Source organism: Agelaius phoeniceus, chromosome 2 (assembly GCF_051311805.1).
Source record: "Agelaius phoeniceus isolate bAgePho1 chromosome 2, bAgePho1.hap1, whole genome shotgun sequence".
NCBI lineage: Eukaryota > Metazoa > Chordata > Aves > Passeriformes > Icteridae > Agelaius > Agelaius phoeniceus.
The window spans coordinates 74,320,975-74,341,488 of record NC_135266.1 but is presented as its reverse complement, the minus strand read 5'-3'; the positions used below and the strand labels follow the sequence as shown (position 1 = coordinate 74,341,488).

Below are 20,514 nucleotides of genomic sequence, written 5' to 3'. Positions count from 1 at the left end.
CACTTCATCTTGCCCAATTCCCCCTCTGCAGGGCATCCACCAGAGAACTTCAGCACTGACCAGAGAAGCTAAAAAGCATCCTAGGCAGCCAGGGCAGCACTAGACAAAATCCTCAGGAACATTTTGTGATGGTACTAAAGAAATATTTGCACAAAAGGGTTTTACTGCTTTAACTCTTGGTACCTGAAGCAAGCACAGTCCTAACAAAGGCTCCTCTAAGCAGTGGTGTTGCAGAAACAATTGCTAGACATGAAACTCATGGAGGCCACTGTGCCTTGGTCCCCTGAGCAGCAGGAACATCTCTAAGCGCCTACATGGGTCATGCAGGGAGAGGGAGGCTGCAGAAACAATTTTAAATAATCACTCATATGCTGAGCAAGCCAGTCCCAAGACCCCAGTGCTGGCCTATGTGTGTAAATCAGATCCTGAAAACGCCACAGCTTTGGATTTTATGTTCCTCTTGGCATCTTAAACCTGAACTTTGTCTTCCAAGGGCTGAGCCAGGGCCTTGTTTCAGCTGGTGGTGTGCTGGTGTCCCAGTGAGAGGCAGGGGAGGCTTCCTTCTCGACAGCCCCTGTCTCTGCAAGGGTTTCAGCAGGAGCCTGGCCACAACCCACTGCCCCCCCTACCCACCTGCAGCCCTGAGGTGTGGGGGATGTGGCTCCCAACCCTGGCAGGATGGAGGGCCCAGGACACACAGCCCCTCCTCCCTCAGCCAAGCTGGAGGTCTCTGCCAGAGGTGCTGCCTACAGGAGGCACAGCAGCAGCTCCAAGGCAGGTCCCAGCTCCATGGGATGCTTGCAGAGCCCCGGGGCAGCTTCCTCCTTGGGCAGTTATCATCCAATGATTTTGGGCACATGCCAGAGGCTTTGGCAGCTGCTGCTTCTGATCTACGTCCTCCGAGGGATCTACTGGCACTGTTCCCAATACAGGAGGCCACTGTGCAAGAGGGCACTGCAAGGAACACGAAGTTCACTCTGAGGAATACACCAAGGTTTGGTATATTCCCGGTGCTGCTAGCTGGATTTGAGAATAATTTGGGTGTCCATCTACTCATTTAACAGCTCCTTAATTACCAGCTGTCTTTTCCTTCATCAAGAGTAATCTTTGTAAATAAAGCCTCTCATTGGCTTACCTGGTCATAGCACCAGATATTTACCTGGAAACTCCACTTTGGATTGGTGCTACAAAATGAATTAAACCTTCTCCAAGAAGTAAAGAAAATCCACTAGCACCACTGATCATCAAATGAATAGTGATTCTTTGGATGAATGTTAAAACCCATTTATTCAGGCTCTTGTGCAGGGTGCACAGTCCAGCAGATATGTATACACAGTATGCACATCCTGACAGCATACAAAAAGGCAAGGAGCAACGGGGTGCTTACACTGGGAATGTATATACAGACATATTAAACTGGGATTTTTACATTAGAAAATTATCTGACACTGTTCAGGTATCATCAAGGCTATTAGAAACTGTGTAGAAAACCAATAAAACTTGGAAAGTATCTACTGTCATTTCACTTTACCCAGGCTGGATATAAGTCAGGCTTCCCACACTACATCACTTGTGGACAAAGCCTACAGGATGCCCCAAGCACTCTGGAGGGTCACATTACTCTAGCACATCCCATTACAAGGTAAAGATTAACACATTAGTCTTATTTCCTGTTTTCCTGGAAATAACAACAGCTTAAATATTTCAAATAGCTAATTTTCTCCTGGGAAAAGACAACAAAGGAAAGATTTAGAGACCATGAGAGAATCAAACACTAATGAAATGTTGTAACAGCATTTCCTGGTCCTTCCAAAAACTCTTCACAGACCAGGTACCTAAGTTAAAGCACTGTACACTGTCCAGATTTACAGAAGTGCAATAGCAGGCCTTGGCAGACCCCAGGTCCTCTGCAGATCTTTACCTTGCTCCTATCCTAAGGGTTGCAAGAGATCGCACTTTTGTAACCTGCACAGAAAGACACAGAGAGATCAAATAGATTTAGCAAAAGGATACTAAACAATAGACAGAAATATGCAGCAACATCATATGAGCCATACTTCACTTCCTGCAGCTATTCCATATATAACTTCTGACTGAAGCTTTTTCCTAAGGTGTCAGCACAACAAGGGAGCATCAGAAACACAGTGATTTCAGAAACACACAATTCTTATGGCCAAGGCACCCAGGGACACCCAGAACCCAACTTCACAGGCTTTCAGCTTGAAGAGCAGGTCCAACTCTCCACGTACTCTTCTACGCCAAATTTTTGCACATGGCAGTTCAGTTTTGCTATCAAATTTTAGCATTACAAAGAACCTAACTGAAAATCCACCCAGGGGGTAGTTTTTAAGGACCAATCCGCTCTTGCAGGTAACACAAACCCCACGTGAGTGCAACACAGATTCTGTTAAAACTGCTCCCAAAGATGGCTGAAATGAAATGCCTTGTGCACAAATACACCAAATATAGGACATATTTGTAGAACATTCAATCACAGCCAGTATGATTTCAGACATATTTTTGTTTTAGCACAGCACACGTGCTGTTTTGCTGTGTAAGCTCTGGCATTTAGTTTATTCGGTTTGCTCCTTTGCATGAGCCTTTTGGAGAAAAAGGTAAGGAGGACAGCATAAAGAATCTCTCTCAAATTTATTTCTCTCCTAAAGTTTAAAGTTTTCTGCTGGAAATCTTCACAATGAGTCAAAACTTACTTGAGTGGAGACACATTTCAAAAATTTATATTTTCCATGTAGAGAAAAACATTGTTAAAGTGGCTTGAAAATTGTTTTCCTTTCAGAGAATGATTCCCTTAAATATATTATGACTAGGCAAAGAATAACCAGTATTTTATATTCAACCTTCCTATGTGAACCTTCGTTGTGAACATCTCATTCTGATTGTTTTAGAGCAAGAAACACTTCAGCTGTAAGTAGCAATATATCATAATACTTTTCAAAATTAATCAGGAAAAACAGAAAATAACCAAATTTTCTTTGATATTAGTAAGCATGGGGAATAAGCATCTATTCAAAACAAAGAAGCCTTCAATAGGATTTTTTTTTTCATTTATAAGTGCAGGTACAGCATGTAACATGTAGGAACATCAAAATTCTATACCACAGCCTGTTTCCCTCACAAATCCTTTTCTGGCACAGAAAGTCAGCAAGAACTTCCAGGGCTTGACCATAAGCAAATAAGGCATGTGGTTAAGAGTGGTGCTTTAAAAGTCTGAGAGCAATTCCTGGACATGGGTGGGGAGAAGAAACAGGTTTCTGTCAGTGAGTGAAACCGTAAGCTGGGAAGGCACCACTGAAACCAGTGAAATGTTTCCTGGTACCAAGAGATCCCCAGGAACAGCTGGCCTTCACAGGTGGCTAAAATCAAACATGCAGATAAGTAGATTTGATTCTGAGATCAAGAACAAAACTGAACCATATTCACTCTGTCTGCTGTGATATTTTTTAAATTGTACTTTAAACACAGTTTTAAAAAGTTTCATTTTTAAAGCTATTGAAGACCAAACTATTCAAGACCAAACTTCCTATAAGTAGCAACTTGTACATTTCACTTTAATACAGCCATTACAAGGCCTGATGCCACATGCTCTATTAGAAATCTCCAGTTTAACCATGCTATCTATACATTTTTAATATATATGTGCATATATATACATACATATAAATTATCAAGCTCAGTTAAACACAAAACAAATCATGATACCTCTCCCTCAGAAAATAGTTTCTACCATTAAGCTCCAGATTGCAAAGATAATTTCAGTGTCATAGGTGAAAGATAATTTTACAAAATTGCTGGAGAGGAAAAAAAAGCATTTTTACTCTTAAATTGGTAGAATAAGACACAACAGAAGTAATTAAGGAAAATATGACTGAAGAATGATTCAATATTTTCTTCTCCAGTGCTCTCAAAATAATCCAGCAAGTGCAAATAAATAAAAAGCCACATGAGTTTTACCAAAGTACTTTTCTATTGTGAATTTAGTTTGAGAATTCTACCTTGTCATACCTAGCTGTCTGCCTCCATTTTTCACCTTAGGTCTAATTAGTTAGCTAAGTGCACCCTATTTTTTTGCTGGGACTGCAAGCTTAAACTTACCCTCACAATGTTTTTGAACTAATAATTATGCAACATCTTCCTTCCCTATCTTAATTTGCATTCTCATATTGAAACAAAGTTATTTAATTGCATTGAAACTGTCAGTGCTGTAAACTGAAATCTGTTCTTCAGATGAAATAAAAGACATGACACGTTAGCAAGAAGAAAAAGAAAACAACATAACAAAGACAAGCCCAAACCAAAACCAAAACCAAGCAGTAAAGCAGCAAAGAGAAGTAAGATGCAAGAACCAGTTCAAAGAAGACAGGGAGAAGCACATATGAAAGGACCATCCCAAAGCATACAGAAGCCACTGCTAGAAAGAAGTAGAATTCCAGAATTTCTTTTTTCATGGCCCTCTATTACAAGGAATAGAGACAGGTATTTTTCCCCCACTCCTGTCACTGTTTTTTACAGAGAGGTGTCCTGGGGTGACTTTATGATGCTCGTATTCCCACTTGTCTGTTTAGCCCAGGAATAAGTTGTGCACCTTCAAGACTGTTCTGAGAATGAAGCGGGGGGAGAGAAGAAGTGTGCAGTTTGTTTGCAGAAGCTGCACTCACTCCACATTCCTGCTCCTGGACTGGGTTGTCTGCAGACAGATGGACAGACAGCAAGACAGAGCTCTCCTTCTGCTTTTTAGTTAGTTTTAGCTAGTTAGTGAGCTACAGCCCACAAAGGGGACTTTCTGAGTTTGTCATCTCTTTGGAGTGGCAAGAGGTTTTATTGTTTAATACTGTTTTGGTTTTTTGGGTTTTTTTTTGTGCTGGTCAGTGCTTTGCCTGTTAAATAAACAGTTTTTTCCACTTTTTTCCAAGGAAATATTTCCCCAAACAAGCTGGGGGAGGGGCCACTTGAATTTGCTTTCTAGAGGAACCCCTTTGGAGGTTTTCTCCCAAATTTGCCCTAAATCAGGACAACAGGGCAGGCTGAAGAACCATGGGATCCCTGACTCCTGCTCTCAGGTATCTGTGCTTATGCTATAGAGGAGTTCAGCTTTTACAAGAGTGACCTGCAGAGAAGGTTCAAGCCAGACAGGAATATAATACTAAATAAGCCTTATTTAGGACTCCACAGGAAAAGCCAACTATTTCATGGCCACTTCTTTTTTTTTTTTTTTTAATTTTTACATCCAGGACAACTGCTGTGCAGAAAAGCAAAGCTGCAGCACCATGCAGTTGTGCCTGACAGCTCTGCTGTTTGAGCAGGAATAACCATCCTGCTCCAATGCCTTCTCCTGCCTAGTCCAGACAGCGAGATGAGCTACACAGTGAAAGCACAGAACTTCTCTCTCCCACACACTCCCTTGTGCATGTGAGCAGAGCTAGGCTCAAAGCTGAACCTCATGGGTATAAACACATGATTCAGATTCTACATTAACATATTTGTTTTCTGACATTTTCTCCAGAAAGCTACCAGCAATTATTAACTAGTCAATACAATTATTTATGCTATAAGGTGGCATATGCCATGCATGTCTGGTAAGAGAACATGCACACAAAATTAATCAAAATACTATTTTGAGAAGCAGCAGTAATAGTTCTAAATTTGAAGATGATGAGTTCACTGGCTTTGCTGAAAACAACACTAAGATCCCAAATGCAAAAGAAGAAAGAGCTGCATTTCCAAATGGTATGGAAAAGTACAACTGGCACTGAGCAGTGAGACAGATGTCCAAAACACTGTTCTCAAGAGAAGAGATCCAAGAATTCAAAAGGTGAATTAAACTGAAGAAACACTATCAAGGACATGAAACAAAACAGTGGAGTGCTGATTAATGGTGTGAAGATTTCTTAAATTTTTTAGAGTTTTTTCTGATGTGTGAACAAGGTTACCTGAATCTCAAACACTGAATCACTTGGATATAAATGAATTTGTTCCCAGCAATAAAGGTAGTCGGGATCAGGATCCACTCATCTGTGTATTCTGGATGCTATTTCTCAACTTTGCTGAAGACTGAAACGCACTCAGCAGAAGAGTTCTGTGCCTCGGTCTCAATGCAAATGAATCTCTTTCTGGCAACACAACTGCAATTACCATATTCACAGAGATTATTAATTAATCAGAAGCACTATTTGAATAAAAGTGCGGCTCATTGATATATTTTAAGAAAGTATTTGACACAGTATTCAACCATTCACCATAAGCTTAGTTCAGCAGAACGTTACTGAAGCCACAGATGAAGAAGTTAAATACTGTATCAAGTTTAAAGAAGAAATGGAGGGTGAATAAGAGGTGTGAAAGCTGAGGCTGTAGGGAGCTGTGGATATAAGATCCCACTGAGCTGAGTGTAGGCAGCCGCAGGGCTGTGGAGCGATTACTGTTTCACAGGGGCACACATGGGTTTCGTGTTGCTGCAACAAGCAGTGGGGCAGCAGAACCCTGCATGTGCACAGCTCCTGGCCCTGCAGAAACGTGCTGGGGCAAAATTACCACACTGCAGAGGGAGTTACAACTATAACACAGAGGCCAGGCTGGGAGCACATGGCCTTAAGAACTCCAAGACCTTTTAGTGCTGAGCAGCAGGCTTTATAAAAGCCTTCAAATAATGGCAACTCCTCCTCTGTAAATAAGGTACCTTAAAAGCAAACCAAGAAACAAAAAAAAAAACCACAAAAGAAAAACAAATAAGCACAAAAAGCAGTGCAATTATCCTACCTCTGAGCTTGATCTCTTTTCACCTGATCCACTTATCCAGAGCACAGGAAACATTAACTCTTATGCACACGTGCATTAGGAACCTTTGAACCAAGCAGGCCGCCTCCTTTGATGTGCATTTCCATCTCCCCTCGTTTCTTCTGCTGCCTAAAGCCTACTGCTGTGAACAGAAACACTCTTGACATATTATTTACAAAAGCCAATATAAACACCTCATGGAATACCAACAATTCAAAATGCTCTGTTTCCTCCTGCTAACTTTGTCATTCCCTAAACTGTGAGCTATGTGGGCATAATCTGTCCCTTCCTGAGGCACTGCTGCAAGTGTTGTGGTCTCTTCTGAAGAAATTTGATAGCTTGGTGAGAAAGTCTTTTGGGCTTGGTGAGTCCACTTCATTCACATTGAACAAAACATATACATTTGATATGGCAGCAATCTCTTGGGTGGGAAAAAAAAAAAAAAAGCAAAGCAAAGCTTATTTAATAGCACTCCAAGTGGCAGATCATCAACTCAGACAGTAAAGCGAACACAAGTGACAAACTCCATGAATCAAAATAAAATCAGGCAACTGGCCTATGCCTATGGATCAAGACTCAGCTCAGTGAAATGAAAACTACAACTTGCTCCAGGAAATTGGCTACTAAAATTGTTAAACAGATTACTGGTCACACACCTGCCATCAGACTACACTGAAAAGGAGTCCTCACACAAGTAAATAAACGAGCCAGTAAGGGCATGTAGTGCACATTTGCTTATGGGGTTTTCTCCCCTCACTGAGCCCTCTATCATCACACCAGCCCTTCAGCTTTAAGTTGCCCCTTGCTGCTGACTGGGTCCCCAAAGTAGGAAAAGGAGCAGCCAGGCAGAACTCCCCTGCCTGCAGACCAATTTGTGGGGAGGAAAGGCACTGGACTGTGCTGCTTGGGAATGGAACAGTGGGACACAGTGCTTGGCAGGTGCCCATGGCCACCAGCCAGAAGCATTTCCTCAGCCAGCCAGGCAGCAGAGCATTCCCACTGGGAAGCAGGTACTCTCCACCTACAAGCACAAACAGCAGAACGTGCCCCAGGGGGGTCAAAGAAATAACCAGTTTGTATGCTGATACATTGACACGTATTAAGATTCTCTTTAAAAATGTATCTCCCAGCCAAGAGAAATTGAATTATGTGTATGAGACAACTCCTATTAATAAGTGAACTTTGTTTTTTCATAAGGAAGCTTTCAATTTCATGTTGCCACTTTTAGTATATTTACAAACACCAGGATCAAATACTTCAGCCCACTTGGATACATCATCGTTGTTAAAACCCCTGATGTCTTGGGCAGAACAACTTTTTAGATTATCCATAAATAAACAGACATGGAAAATGCTTGCATAAAAGTTCCTCTTCAAAAGCAAAAGGTTTTAATTAATTATTTTAATCTCTATATTAATCTTTATATTTTAAAAATTTAGAGAAAATATTTGTGGTACTTTTTATTCAGAAGTTTGAAATACCTCATTTAGAACAAACCTCCTTTTTCCTCAGAGGTGCTCAAATTGGCAATTTGAAAATAGGTAATTTGAAAAACCCTAAAGAACATGTCTTAAGAAAAATGCAAAAGTACTATAATGCTTTCCAAACTGGTACAAGTCACAGAAAATGTAGGTTTGGATTTGTAGAACACACTACCTCAAGAAGACAGAACATCTTCTTGCACAATGAGGCATTCTGTTTGATTGTAATAGTCTGCAAATAGTGGCTCTATTTTGCATCTTTTTTTCTCCAATTCAAGAGCATATTTTTGAAAAAATAATCTTTCAAAGCACTTGCCTCCCCTTTCAACCACACTACTGGGAAGCTACATACCTACGCAGAAGCTCTCTAACCTCGCTAACAAGTGAGAAACCTCAGAGCTAAGGCTTCAGCAGAGGGAAATATCAAACTAGAAATGTGCATGTTTACAAGCACCAAGTTTTAATTCCTCATGGCAATTCTGCCCTATGGAGCACTAGATAGGGTCAACGTGCTTGTACTGAGTGCAAGGCCAAACAAATTCGAGAGAATGGAACGGCACCTGAGACAAGGTCTAATTCATGTGAGAACATTTTAGCAGATTATTTGTACACCTATTTAGATGGGACTATTCCTGTCTTTATCAAGTGTATTAGAGAAATGAAAAAGCCCATTAACTTGCCATTGTTTAAAGCACATGGCCATGCATGTGTTTGACAGCACTGTATACTATAAGGTACAGTATCAAAAGGAAAAAAAAAACAACAAAAAACAAAGAGATCAAGGTTTAACAATAATTAAGATATTGACACATTAAAATAAATTTCACTTAACCTGGGGCTAAGCAATATGTAGGCAGTGATTGAAAGTTCTTACATTACCCACAGAGCTCTTCTATGGCCAAATTACCCTCTGTTCTCAAGAGAGCAAATTTGCTGTGATGATTCACATCCTGTTTTGAACTGCAAACACCAGTGCTTCCTCCTAACTGTATGTGGTAATTTCTTAAGCAAAATACAATTCTCTAGGGGTACAATTTGATTTTTTTAAATTTCATTCTGACCAGAGTGTGAAACAAAAAGATCAAGATTTCGACACTGCTCTGGAAAGAGAGGCTATTGGACTGTGCTCAGTAAAGCGGTCAGAAAAAAAAGGGCATTAAATAACAACAATGGACCTCAGAGAAATTAACTGTATCTCTTTATTGTTAACCAATGAATGTTATCCAAAATAGTAGATGTAATTGTAGCTTAATTGTACAACACAAAACATGATGCTAAAGGAAAAAGCATGTGGAAAATTACTTCACTGAGTAATCATTAGATGTATTCTTAGTATTCCTGCACCAGTAAGTGTTCCCAACTGCTGGTGACAGCAGCTATTACCACTTTGTTCATTGTGAAAACCTGTATTACAAATGGTTGTTCCTGGTTGTTTGAATTTAAAAAAAAAAAAAAATCACACAGCTTTATAAATGGATCGAATCCATTCAGTCCTACTCTACATGTTGTAGATTTATGAACAACAATCTTTACTGGTGTTTTTCCAAACACTGAAACTGATGGATCAGTCTTAGTGCACACTTTTCAGGGAAAAATGAAAACTCACTGGAAGCACAGTATTTCACCTGCCATGCCAAACTGTTTAAATACTTCAGAAATTTGCTTAAGCTTCGGTGTATGAAGCCTGTGAAACAAAAACTGTTCTTACAATGCACTGCAAGTTGAAACACCAACTTCCACCAAGCAGCATTTTAAAGCATGTGCACAGCATCTGCACATCAGTCTTCAAGGTCAAGCAGATATGTTTAGCCCCACAAACCAAAAATATATTAATGTATCTTTATTTAATTTTCATGATGTCACCCCACATAGCCAAACTTTTACCGCAAAATAAAAAAACAAACTTAGTCAGACTGTTCATGAGAAATTTAGACCTATTGTGCATGAAAAAAAAAAGTTTAATAAAATGGCAAATTTTAATAGATGAGTGTAAATTTATGAGTGCATAATACCAAACAGAAAAAAAGCTGAACCATCCTCAGAGAAACCTAGGTTCTTCCACGTCAATATTTACTAGGGTACTCTAACATAGGGAGCAACTGAAGTCCACATTAACTGTAAAGTTATTACTAAAGTTCAATTTCTAAGCAAATTTCTTAAAAGAGCAGGTTTCCTTTTCAAGAGGGAAAGGACTTAATAATCTGACATCAGATATGACAATTACAATACTAGCTTCACTGAAAACTGAAGCTACAAACACTTTTACTCCAATTCTGGGAAGTTTCATTTTGTATTTGAAACCCAAACTGACTGACACACACATTCTACACCCCTCCCAGAATATAGTATACCAGTGACAGGTTACAGCTTTAAAATACACCAGATGCTTTTACAATTTCAACTCAACAGAAGGCAGTTAGACAGTACTCAGCATTATAAATCCATAATAAAGTAAAATAAAATTATAGGAGTAAGGTCTCCTAGCAATCTTTGATGTTACTGTGTAGTGACAATCAATTTAAACAGTTATTTTCATGGTGTTTGAAGGACCAGTCATCATGTACATAGTAGTGAGGTAGGATACTGTCCCCTCCCTGGGACTGATGTTTTCATATGCTCCCTTGCCAGAAAGGTCCAGGTCTCCCTACTGCAAATAAAATAATTACAAGCAAATAGCAAATTAAGCTTTGTTTATTTTTTTCCCTCTTTGCTGCATTGGAACATTTTGCACATCTAAAAGAATCAGCTAGGAAAAGCAATACTTACTCAAGCCTATCAGCAGCCATGCGCTGCCCACAGGTAGTGTTCCATTTAAAAACATTTCCTGGAACTACCACCTGCCATCCAGACCTTTGTGAACAGGTAGGCAAAGAAAACCATCAATGATGACAGGACATGAAACACCAAAGAATTTCACTTGGGGAAAAAAAAAAACCAAAAAACCAAACACAAAAACCCCCAAAACAAAACAAGAAAAAAACAACCAAAACTGAAAGTGGGCAGTATTAAACTCTTAATGGAGTAGCTACATTGAAAACCAATTTCAAACTTCATACTGAAACAGTACCTATCCAGTTTAGGTACAGTTCCATTCTTCTTTTTTTTAATGTTTAAGCAATATATACACTTGTAAGTCATTAAATACTTCACACCTATTTCCAAAGGGGGGTAAAAAACCCAAACAAACAATGAAACTGAAAACACAATGGGGAAAACCCTGCTCTTAACCTCCACACCCTCCCCCCACCCAAAACCTAGAGTTAACAGACTGCCTTACTGTTGAATAGCTTCCCCTAAATTTGTCTTCTAGTCACTGTAGTCAACCTGGTATTAAGTGCTTTGGCAAAGTGGGGTGCAATCCATCAAATCTGCAAAGGCCTGCTTTTTTTCTCTGTTGGTGGTTCAGCTTTACGAGGAACATATATGCAAAATACCAGCTCTCACATTGCTTCAAACTCATCAATACGCTGCTTTGTATTGCCTTGTCGGATTTGCCGGAGAGTCTTGTACTTATCGCGGCCTGCTTTAACATTCTCAGCATGAAGGACATCATTTTGTGTTTTCTTGGTTTCATCTCTGGCTTGAGCCAACTCTGAACTTAAAGCCTGTTGAATAAAATATTTGAATTTAAGTGCTTTGACTAATCCTTTAACAGTTCTGGAGTTTCTGATAATAACTATTCTGCAATCTGGATAAGAATTTCTTGAATGCCAACCTATGGAATGCTTGTTGTGCTCCTCAGTAACTCAAGTTGTGAGGTCTATCAGAAGGAATGCAGAAGGACAGATAAGGAGAGCATAGGATTCTTTCCTTACATGAGTGTAAACATCAAACTGTATTAAAAAAAGCCTCATACACTATAAAATCCAAGCAGAAAGGGACCAGCAGGATAAAGCAGGAAAACCACCTTATTTTTCAATGTTTCTGTAACTAAAGACTTATCTCCCTCATCTGGTCAGTGACTGACCAAGCAAGAATACTACACATGCATGCTACTAAGACAATGCTGCCAGACAAAGTAGCAGCTTTCCTTTTCTTCTGTTTTCTTCCCAAATAAACATCTTGTAACCAGGAAAAGGGCTACCAGTACTAGAGATTATTATGCTTCGAGGGATAAGACTTAGCCTGGGAGGAATTGCTCAGTTTTAGGGAAATAAGAATAACCCAAAATGGGTGTAATTTGAGTTTTTGCATCTACAACACCTATGAGTGACTACAAACAAACATAAATACTACCAAGCAAGTTCATACCACTTAATTAGTTTTGGTATTGAAAAAGGAAAGCATTATGCTTTAACATGCAGACTTCTGGAAATGATATAATTATTAGAAACATTTACTGGCTAATGCAACAGCATACTTACACTTTAAAGCTATAAAGCACAATCTTACATCCAATCTTGCTATATACTCCATTTCTAGAACACTGTGAATGATATTGGTTGGTAAACTGGTAATAAACCTATTAAATGATAAAGAAGCTGTTTCCTTGGCAGACCATAACATCAGTGAAATTTCTCACAAAAGAAGGATGAAACCCCAAAGCCTGAACTGTGCTGATACAACTATGAATCTTCATTACCTGGAGCTGTTTCTTAACACGTTCATTTTTCTGTGTTTCTGTTACCCGTTCTTCCTCACTCCTGTGATTCATGACACCATCAGAAGACAGTTCTGCACTGGCTTCAGCATTGTTCTCATCATGTTCATCGTGTTCATTCTCTGTTGGAGGAATAACTGGTGGGGGTGGAGGTGGAGGAGGAGCGGACATCACAGATTTCAGTTCTTCTTTGGTCTTTTCCAAGTCCTCTTGGGCTGCAAAAGCCTGAATACAGTAAACAGTACTTAGCATCTTTTTAAATGATTTATCAAGAGTCAGAAAAATAAAAATTTGAGATGTTCTCAGACACATGGAACTGTTCTTTATAACTGACATGACTAGCTTACACACTGAAAACTTTCAAATAGAGACACAGAGAAAAAACCAGACATGGCTCAAAATAAGCTGTACTAGGGGGTCCAGCTATTTCCAGCAGTAGACAAGAGAAGAGCAAAGGAATAGAGCAATCATACCAATTGTTTTCCAACTTTCCTAGCCTCCTGAAATTTAAGACTTAGGAATTTCCTAGATCAAAGGTGATGACTTCAAATTTCATACTTAACCAGGACTTATGAAAATTTGTTCAAACCCTCTTGGAACCCACGCACAGCAACTACTCACATTCCATAGCTAATTATAGATTTTATGAAGAGATACTATTTTGCTTTAAATTTTTGCCCAGCTGCATTTCACGTGCCTTTGTTAACTGATTTTGTTCAGCCTTCCATCAAATCTCATGATTTTATACACCTTACTCCTGAGGTTTTCCTCTCTAACACAAAGCTCCAACCTATTTCACCATCACACAAAAGGAAGCAATTTCTAATCTTTGACCATACCTTTGTGACGAGTCTGCCCCCCCTTCTTGATTACGTAATATCAAGAAATGAGTTAAACAGAAACATGGGCAGGCTTCAGTAGACTGGAGGACAAAAACCTTTAAGAAAGACTCTTCTGAAGCCTAACAGAAAGGGAGAGATTTGACCCCATGGACTTCTAGTGAGATTTCCGCACTCATTTCCCTTAGCCCTTTTGAAGTTCTGACTTCACACAGCATGGGTTCATTACTTTGTGCTGCCATTCTGATGCTTCCTCTTCTTTCTTTTTCTTGGCCTCCTCTAGAAGTGCAATCTTGGCTGTGAATTCAGCAATTTCTGCTGCCTGAAACAAACAAAAGAACAAAGAAGAAGTTTTAATTTGGTATCAGTCTGGCTTTGCAGTAGAAGAAAGTAGAGCCTTTGCTATGATCCAGCTTGAAAAGTTAAGTTATCATCCACCACTTCTCTGTGAAAAATAGAAATTTTAAGCGTACATGACAGAGGGAATGAATCAGAGTACTCTTGCCTAACAGAGATACGTCCAGGAAAAAAAATATTTCTCTTCTGCACTTCCAAAGCTTGCTGGGAAACAGCAAGCTGTCATTACAAACTAGCATTTCAGGCTGTTTCAGTCTAATACAACTTTAATGGTCCCACCATTAAGACTATGAATCTGAATCATAATCTCAGTACTATTAAGCTAAATCTCACCATCAGAATTATGTGCCAAGTTTACAGAAGATCAAGAGCTCATTTATAGTTGAGAAATAATTTCTTCTATTTTCATGCCTTTCTTGATTATTATGCACAAATCTTGAATTAGAAGTAGTCTAACACAGTGTGAGAAGACACTGCAAACACTGGCAAGAGGAGAGGAAAAGCAACAAAAATACCCCAACAAATCCCAGTGTCACCAACTCTCCACCATCACCATCAAGCTTCAGAACAAACCTGCCTCAGAGAACAAGCTTCCCAAAGGGCTGCAGAAGGAAGCTACTCTGGTTCTCAGCTGGATAAGCCTGAGACTATTAGAAAGAGAGTGTAATAAGTGTTGTCAGTCTGAAAGGTGGTGGTCATCTTTTAATCTCCTAGAGATCCAGAGTTTTATTTTTGCCTTGCAAAGTAGTGGCAAGTCTAATGCAGTTTTCTAAAACAGTTCCCACAACACTCTGTAACAGTATCTCAAGTACTTTTGTGTTTCAATGTACTTCTTCATTTGACATAATCAAAGGTAAAGGCAAAATTTTCAACTGTCTTTTCCAATTTTAATCCTATTTTGAAGAAAAAAATAAAGTTTCTTACTAGCTGCTCCTGGTTCTTCATTTGATCAGCTGCCTGCTTGGCTAGAGCAGCTTTGGCTACTTCAGCTGCTCGACGCTCTTTTTCCAGGCGTTCTGCTTCCTCTTTTGCACGCTTCCGTTCTTGATCCAGTTCTAGAGCTCTTCGAGTCTGCTCCTCTAGCTCTGCCAAGAGGAAGGTTTGCAGACAAGGTATCACTACCCAGCTCTTCCTCAAATGTATCACAGATACCAGCTGTAACATGCCCAAAATAAAGTAACCTAGAACACTAACCAAGATTTACAAGACCACCTCAAGCTAAGAAAAGCTGTTGAGCACGTCACTCAGAGCTCCGTTCCATGTCTGGTTTCTCCCCCACTTTAAGATATTCTTTGGATATACTTCATCTCACCTGACATTTCTGACAGCCTAGTGTTTCAGAAAAGTGTCACTCCACTGATAAAAGTAAAAACCCAAATACAGGTACATATACATGCACATGCTCCTACCGTGAGGATACTTCATGTACATTTAATCATTCTCTTAAAGAAAGCAAAAAACCAAAAAAACTCTTCATATTGAAATGCCTGACAGATTCCTTAATCGCAGCTGAAAATTTAACCACATGCCTCCAGCAAAATGACTTAAGACCCACTGGAAGGGTCAAAAAAATTCTTTGTATATCAGAGGAGGAAAATTTTAAATCAAGGGAGAGATAATAGCTGTCCAGCTGCCTGTGTAGCAAAATATTGAAATCTAAAGGACAGAACCCTTAAGTGAAATAGGAAGAAGTAATAATCTAGAAGTACTGCAAGGTTAGGTTTACACAGACAAAATTATACTCCTCCCCAATGAGAAAAACTAGATGACTATGAAAAAAAGTCTTTCTAAAGTTCTTTGCTGGTTCTAGTGATAAGATTTCTGCTATGATCTTGGCTAGGCAGAGCTTTCATAGACTCCTCCAACAGAAAACCTAAACAACTATTCTTTTTTTCCAACAATCCATTTGCCTTCACCACAAGCTTTAATACTATAAAAGCACCTCCCCAGATATGCTGACACATGCTTCATCTTTGTACTTCTAGTGTTATGTAGTAATGTGACCATTATTCTTCAGTTGGTTTCCCAGGCCTACTACTACAGTTATAAAATTAAAATTAACAGCATCACAAGTATGTGGCGTTCTACAAATCCAGTACCTAGAAATTAAAAATAAAATTATTTAAAAACACTACTCAAACAAATCTTCATATGAAGATGGAGAACACAAAACTAACACAGACCATTTATATAAAGACTTTTCCATGTGCGCAAAGAAAGCTAAAAAGACCAGCAACACATTAACATTTTGTATTGCATCAGAAATTATGCTATATTGCTCACAATGTTATGAGAAAATGCATATTGTCAAACCTTCAGAATTACTCTGACACTGTTCTGTCCTGGGCAAAATAGCTCTTCCTAAACAATTCCACAGCACAATTAGAGTGTTACTTGTCTGGATGTGTCCAACCTGTTCTGCATTGAAAGACTGAAAAACGCAGGGGTAGAGCTGGAGAGCAGTGCCAGGCATATGCAATTTATTTGCATAGAGTTAATCAGAGATTGTCTCTATGATGCTTGAAGCCAAGGGTTAAGAAAAGAAAGGAGCAACAAAACTTTTATGAATGTGAACCACACCTGAAGTAGGGAAAAAAAAAAAAAAGAACATGGAGAGGAGGGACTGGGAAATCATGGAGGCAGGGACTCTACAGGGTGAATAAACACAAAGAACTGTGATTGGTGAAACCTACATGTTTTGTCACTCATGTCTGACAATTTCTCAAATCTTACAAGGGAATAGGAAAGGAGGAAGGAACAAGGAATTTCCAAATTAAAAGCTAAATTCAACAAAATCCTAGAGAAAGTACTTTGAATCTTCCCCTCTAATTTCCCTGCTCCCTTCAACTCCAGGTGTTCAGCACTTTGAGCATTTCATAATTCCGAGTTGAAGTGTGTATGCATTAATTTTCTTTTTACTAAATCAAAACTTTTGCTACACTAGAAATTGGTTTTATATTAGAAAGATACAGACAAAAGCACACACACTGTCATTTAAACACTGAAAAAGAATATCTCTCATATCAAATAGAACACCACTAAATTCTTGCCACTATTAGTAAAATAAACTTAGCCCCCCCCCAAAGTACCAAAACACACTTTTGACATAGAAAAAGAATTGTGGAATTGAAGAACCCAGCTAAACTAAACACTGTCACTAGATTTAAGAAATCTATGACCTCACCTTTCTGAGCTTTCATTGTTTGCTCCTCAATTTGTCTTAAGCGCTCCATTAATTCCTCCTTTTCACGCTCTATTCTTTCCTTTTCCTTTTCTGCTATCTCCCTTTTTTTCTTCTCATTTTCTAATTGTGCTCTGAAAAAAAATAGTGAAAAGGTTTTTTCTTTACTCTCCAACATATTAAATTATACTCTTTGGGTGCAGGTAGCCAGTTTATAAGTTTACTCAGCTAGCAGGAAGGACAATTTTAAATAGTTCTAATCCTTTTCTGCTTCAAAATACTGTAGAGAAGAACAATTTATGAAGAGGACTGATAATCAACCTTGGTTATGGCTCACCATGTAAATCTAGAATTATATCTGCATTTTAGGCATTATGTTTCATCTGGGCTAGAAATAGCAACAGTATTTTTTAAATACATTCAAGGTAAGCCAGGACATTCTTCACTGAACTTGCTTAAAGGGTTCACTCATAGAGTATAAAATTCCCTACGAATCAAGCAACAGAGAGGTAAGAATTGCACAAAATACATAACAGGAACAACAGTACAACTACTATTACTGTGCTGGAAGCTTAAGAAAGATACGCTTTTATATTAAGACAGGGGAGCCATGCCAATTCACAAACCTGCTTACATAGTGCAGAAAGAAAAGCAGTTCTCTTTTCTAGAATTCTAAGATATACTATATTCTATGACTTCTTAATAAAGGTAGAATTTTTTTTTTTGTTTCATGGAAGTTTTTTAATTACCTTTCCAATTGTTTCTGATGTTTCTCTTCTCTAGCTTGGGCCTTCATCTGTTGCACTTCAATTGTATCAGGTTTCCTCCTCCTCATGTACAATTCATGATTTCCCATACACAGTGCCAAAATTCGCTTGTTAATTCTCAGACGGGGTGCATAAAAAACAAAATCCTAGGAAAAAAGTTATTCCAGTGTATCCATTAGCCTAAAAAAACACACTTAGACAGGATTCAAAGCATTACTGCATTCTTGCATTGGTTAAATGAAAACTTACAAGTATTTTGATATTTTGAGCAAGTGAACACCATAATCTATAAACCTAGTTACTGTCAGAGACTTAAATTCAAAATTGTGCCTTGAATACTCCAGGAATTAGCTGGTTTATATAAAATATTAATTTCTTTTTTTAATGATACTATTTTCTACTCTATTCTGAAGTCATTTGACCTAGAAAGTCTCATGAAATTTGCTGTTGTAATTTAAAAAAAGCAAAAAGAAAAGGTAGAGAATTTACCATCTTATGCTGTCTTTTCAATGCATCACAGAGTATTAGTTGACATAAAACCCCATAACAATTTAGGAGTATCAATGAGAAGGAAAAGAGAGAAAATAAACATACCATATTTCAAAATGAACATTTTCTTTTGATTACTGACTATTCTATCAGTGGAAGTAGTAAATGTCACCAATATTTACTCATGCCTTAATGCCAGAGCAAGTGCCTGCAGACTTAAATCTCTTCATACAGCAAGTGATGCTATTGTACACACTACTTACAGGGGCCTTTTTGTCAATTGGCTTTATGACAAATTTTTTGTCGTTAAATGAGATGTTTCTTATTTCGCTCCAAGGAAAACCAATCTTGGGTGTTAGCCTTCAGAGAGAAGAAGTTCTCATTAGAAGCAGCAAGGATGTGCACTCTATATACACAGGAATTCAATAAGGCTTCTGTCTGTACCATTCTCACTACTACACGTAGCTACATTTAGAATATTACATTTACAACACTATGTTTTAATGTGAACATTAACAACAGTTCAAGCATATTTTGGTAGATTTTTCTTTTTACAAATATTCCATCAAATTAATTACATTTTAATAAATTACATGGCATCGTAACAATAGAAATTTTGATTTGACTTATTCTACTACTGTTACCTAGATGCTAAACATCATGATCATGTACTCATTCCTTATATGGCATTGGTAACTGTATTTTCACTTGAAATCGAGTAACTACTGAAATGTGAGAAATTGCCATTCCAAATACTGAAATTAAAGTAACTTTCAGCCATGCTGTACTTCCGTTTAGCTCAGATTTGTGATCTTTCATTTTCAGAATTCAAGTTAAATTTATTTCCCTTGCATCTTAAGTAAAACGCATTAAATTCAGAAATTGTTACAATGTTATGCATCAACTGCATAACAGTAAATATTTTTCTGTCAGCACAGACTTTTTTTTCATATTATCTTAATTATAAATATCAGAAAATATTTTTAAGTATTTGATTGCTAACATCAGGAGACAGGAAATACCAAAAAATTGCCTCATAGCTCAATCTGATCAGAACATTTTGAATATTTCCTGCTTTCAGGAGTTATATTGCCATCTAATGGCAATTAAGGCTTACAGAATTTTGTTACAGAGTATATACATCTAAAGTTGACTGCTCCCATCTGGAATTTGACCTATCATGTGTAACTTCAAATCACTGTGAACGGTCTGTTGACATGAGATACTACTAACAAGTGCTTGTAAAGAAAGAAAAGAGCAAGTCTGTTGTTCTATTTCCAAATTCTTCATATTTCCCACATTTCAGCTCTTCCCTCTTCAAGTAGAAGAGATGATTTGATCTCTTTATCAGGACACATGATGACCTATTTTCTTTGGTGTCTAAAAGGTTTCACTTTTAAATATCTAAGTTTTTCATGCTCCAACATCTATACTCCCTGTTATGGCTCTTACAAATGTTTCTCATTAAATACATTGCTTAGCTTTAAAATGTCCTTTTCATCCTGACCCAAGGGAATGTTTTGAGTGAAAAGTACAGGAAGAAACCATATACAGATGGTCTAGCGTAGTAATTCACATAAAGCAATGTAAATTTAAACTTCCATAGAACTGCTCTTCCTTTCCCTCCTTTTACTTCCCTAATCTTTAAAATTCAAACATTCTGGCAGTTAACTTCTCTCTCTCTTTTTCTATCTCTTACATAGATTAGAAGGAGAACCTGTTTTGCCAGATCTTACTGAACACACAGTAAGGTGGGGGTTGTACAATCTCAGATAGCAACTCCCAGTACAGAACTGCAAAATGAGTATTTCCCACTTACTTATCATCGTGCTCATAAATATTCAGACCCAAAGCATCAACTCCTAGCCACAATTCAGTTCCTTTTTTATTCTTTATTTCAAAATAGTTGACTCCATACATTTCCAAGTCTTGTGCTATCTTAAGGTATTCCATCATAGAATCTTCCCTGATGAAGAAGAAAAATCGGGATAGTTTAGACAACAAATCATAA

General features: G+C 38.2%; 1 protein-coding gene across 1 annotated transcript in view; it reads right to left on the bottom strand.

Annotated features, from left to right (window-relative positions):
* Positions 1–1,268: 1,268 nt before the first annotated feature.
* The window catches only part of RDX (radixin), a 44,842-nt gene continuing 25,596 nt past the window's right edge, over positions 1,269–20,514 (bottom strand). The window contains exons 7-15 of the mRNA XM_054651083.2: positions 20,323–20,469; positions 18,767–18,863; positions 17,997–18,160; positions 17,251–17,381; positions 14,991–15,151; positions 13,939–14,031; positions 12,853–13,095; positions 11,715–11,875; positions 1,269–1,965 (exon numbers count right to left, since the gene is read on the bottom strand). Of these exons, the coding sequence (XP_054507058.2) occupies positions 1,929–1,965; positions 11,715–11,875; positions 12,853–13,095; positions 13,939–14,031; positions 14,991–15,151; positions 17,251–17,381; positions 17,997–18,160; positions 18,767–18,863; positions 20,323–20,469 (1,234 nt within the window). The 3' untranslated portion in view covers positions 1,269–1,928. The remainder of the gene's footprint in view (positions 1,966–11,714; positions 11,876–12,852; positions 13,096–13,938; positions 14,032–14,990; positions 15,152–17,250; positions 17,382–17,996; positions 18,161–18,766; positions 18,864–20,322; positions 20,470–20,514) is intronic.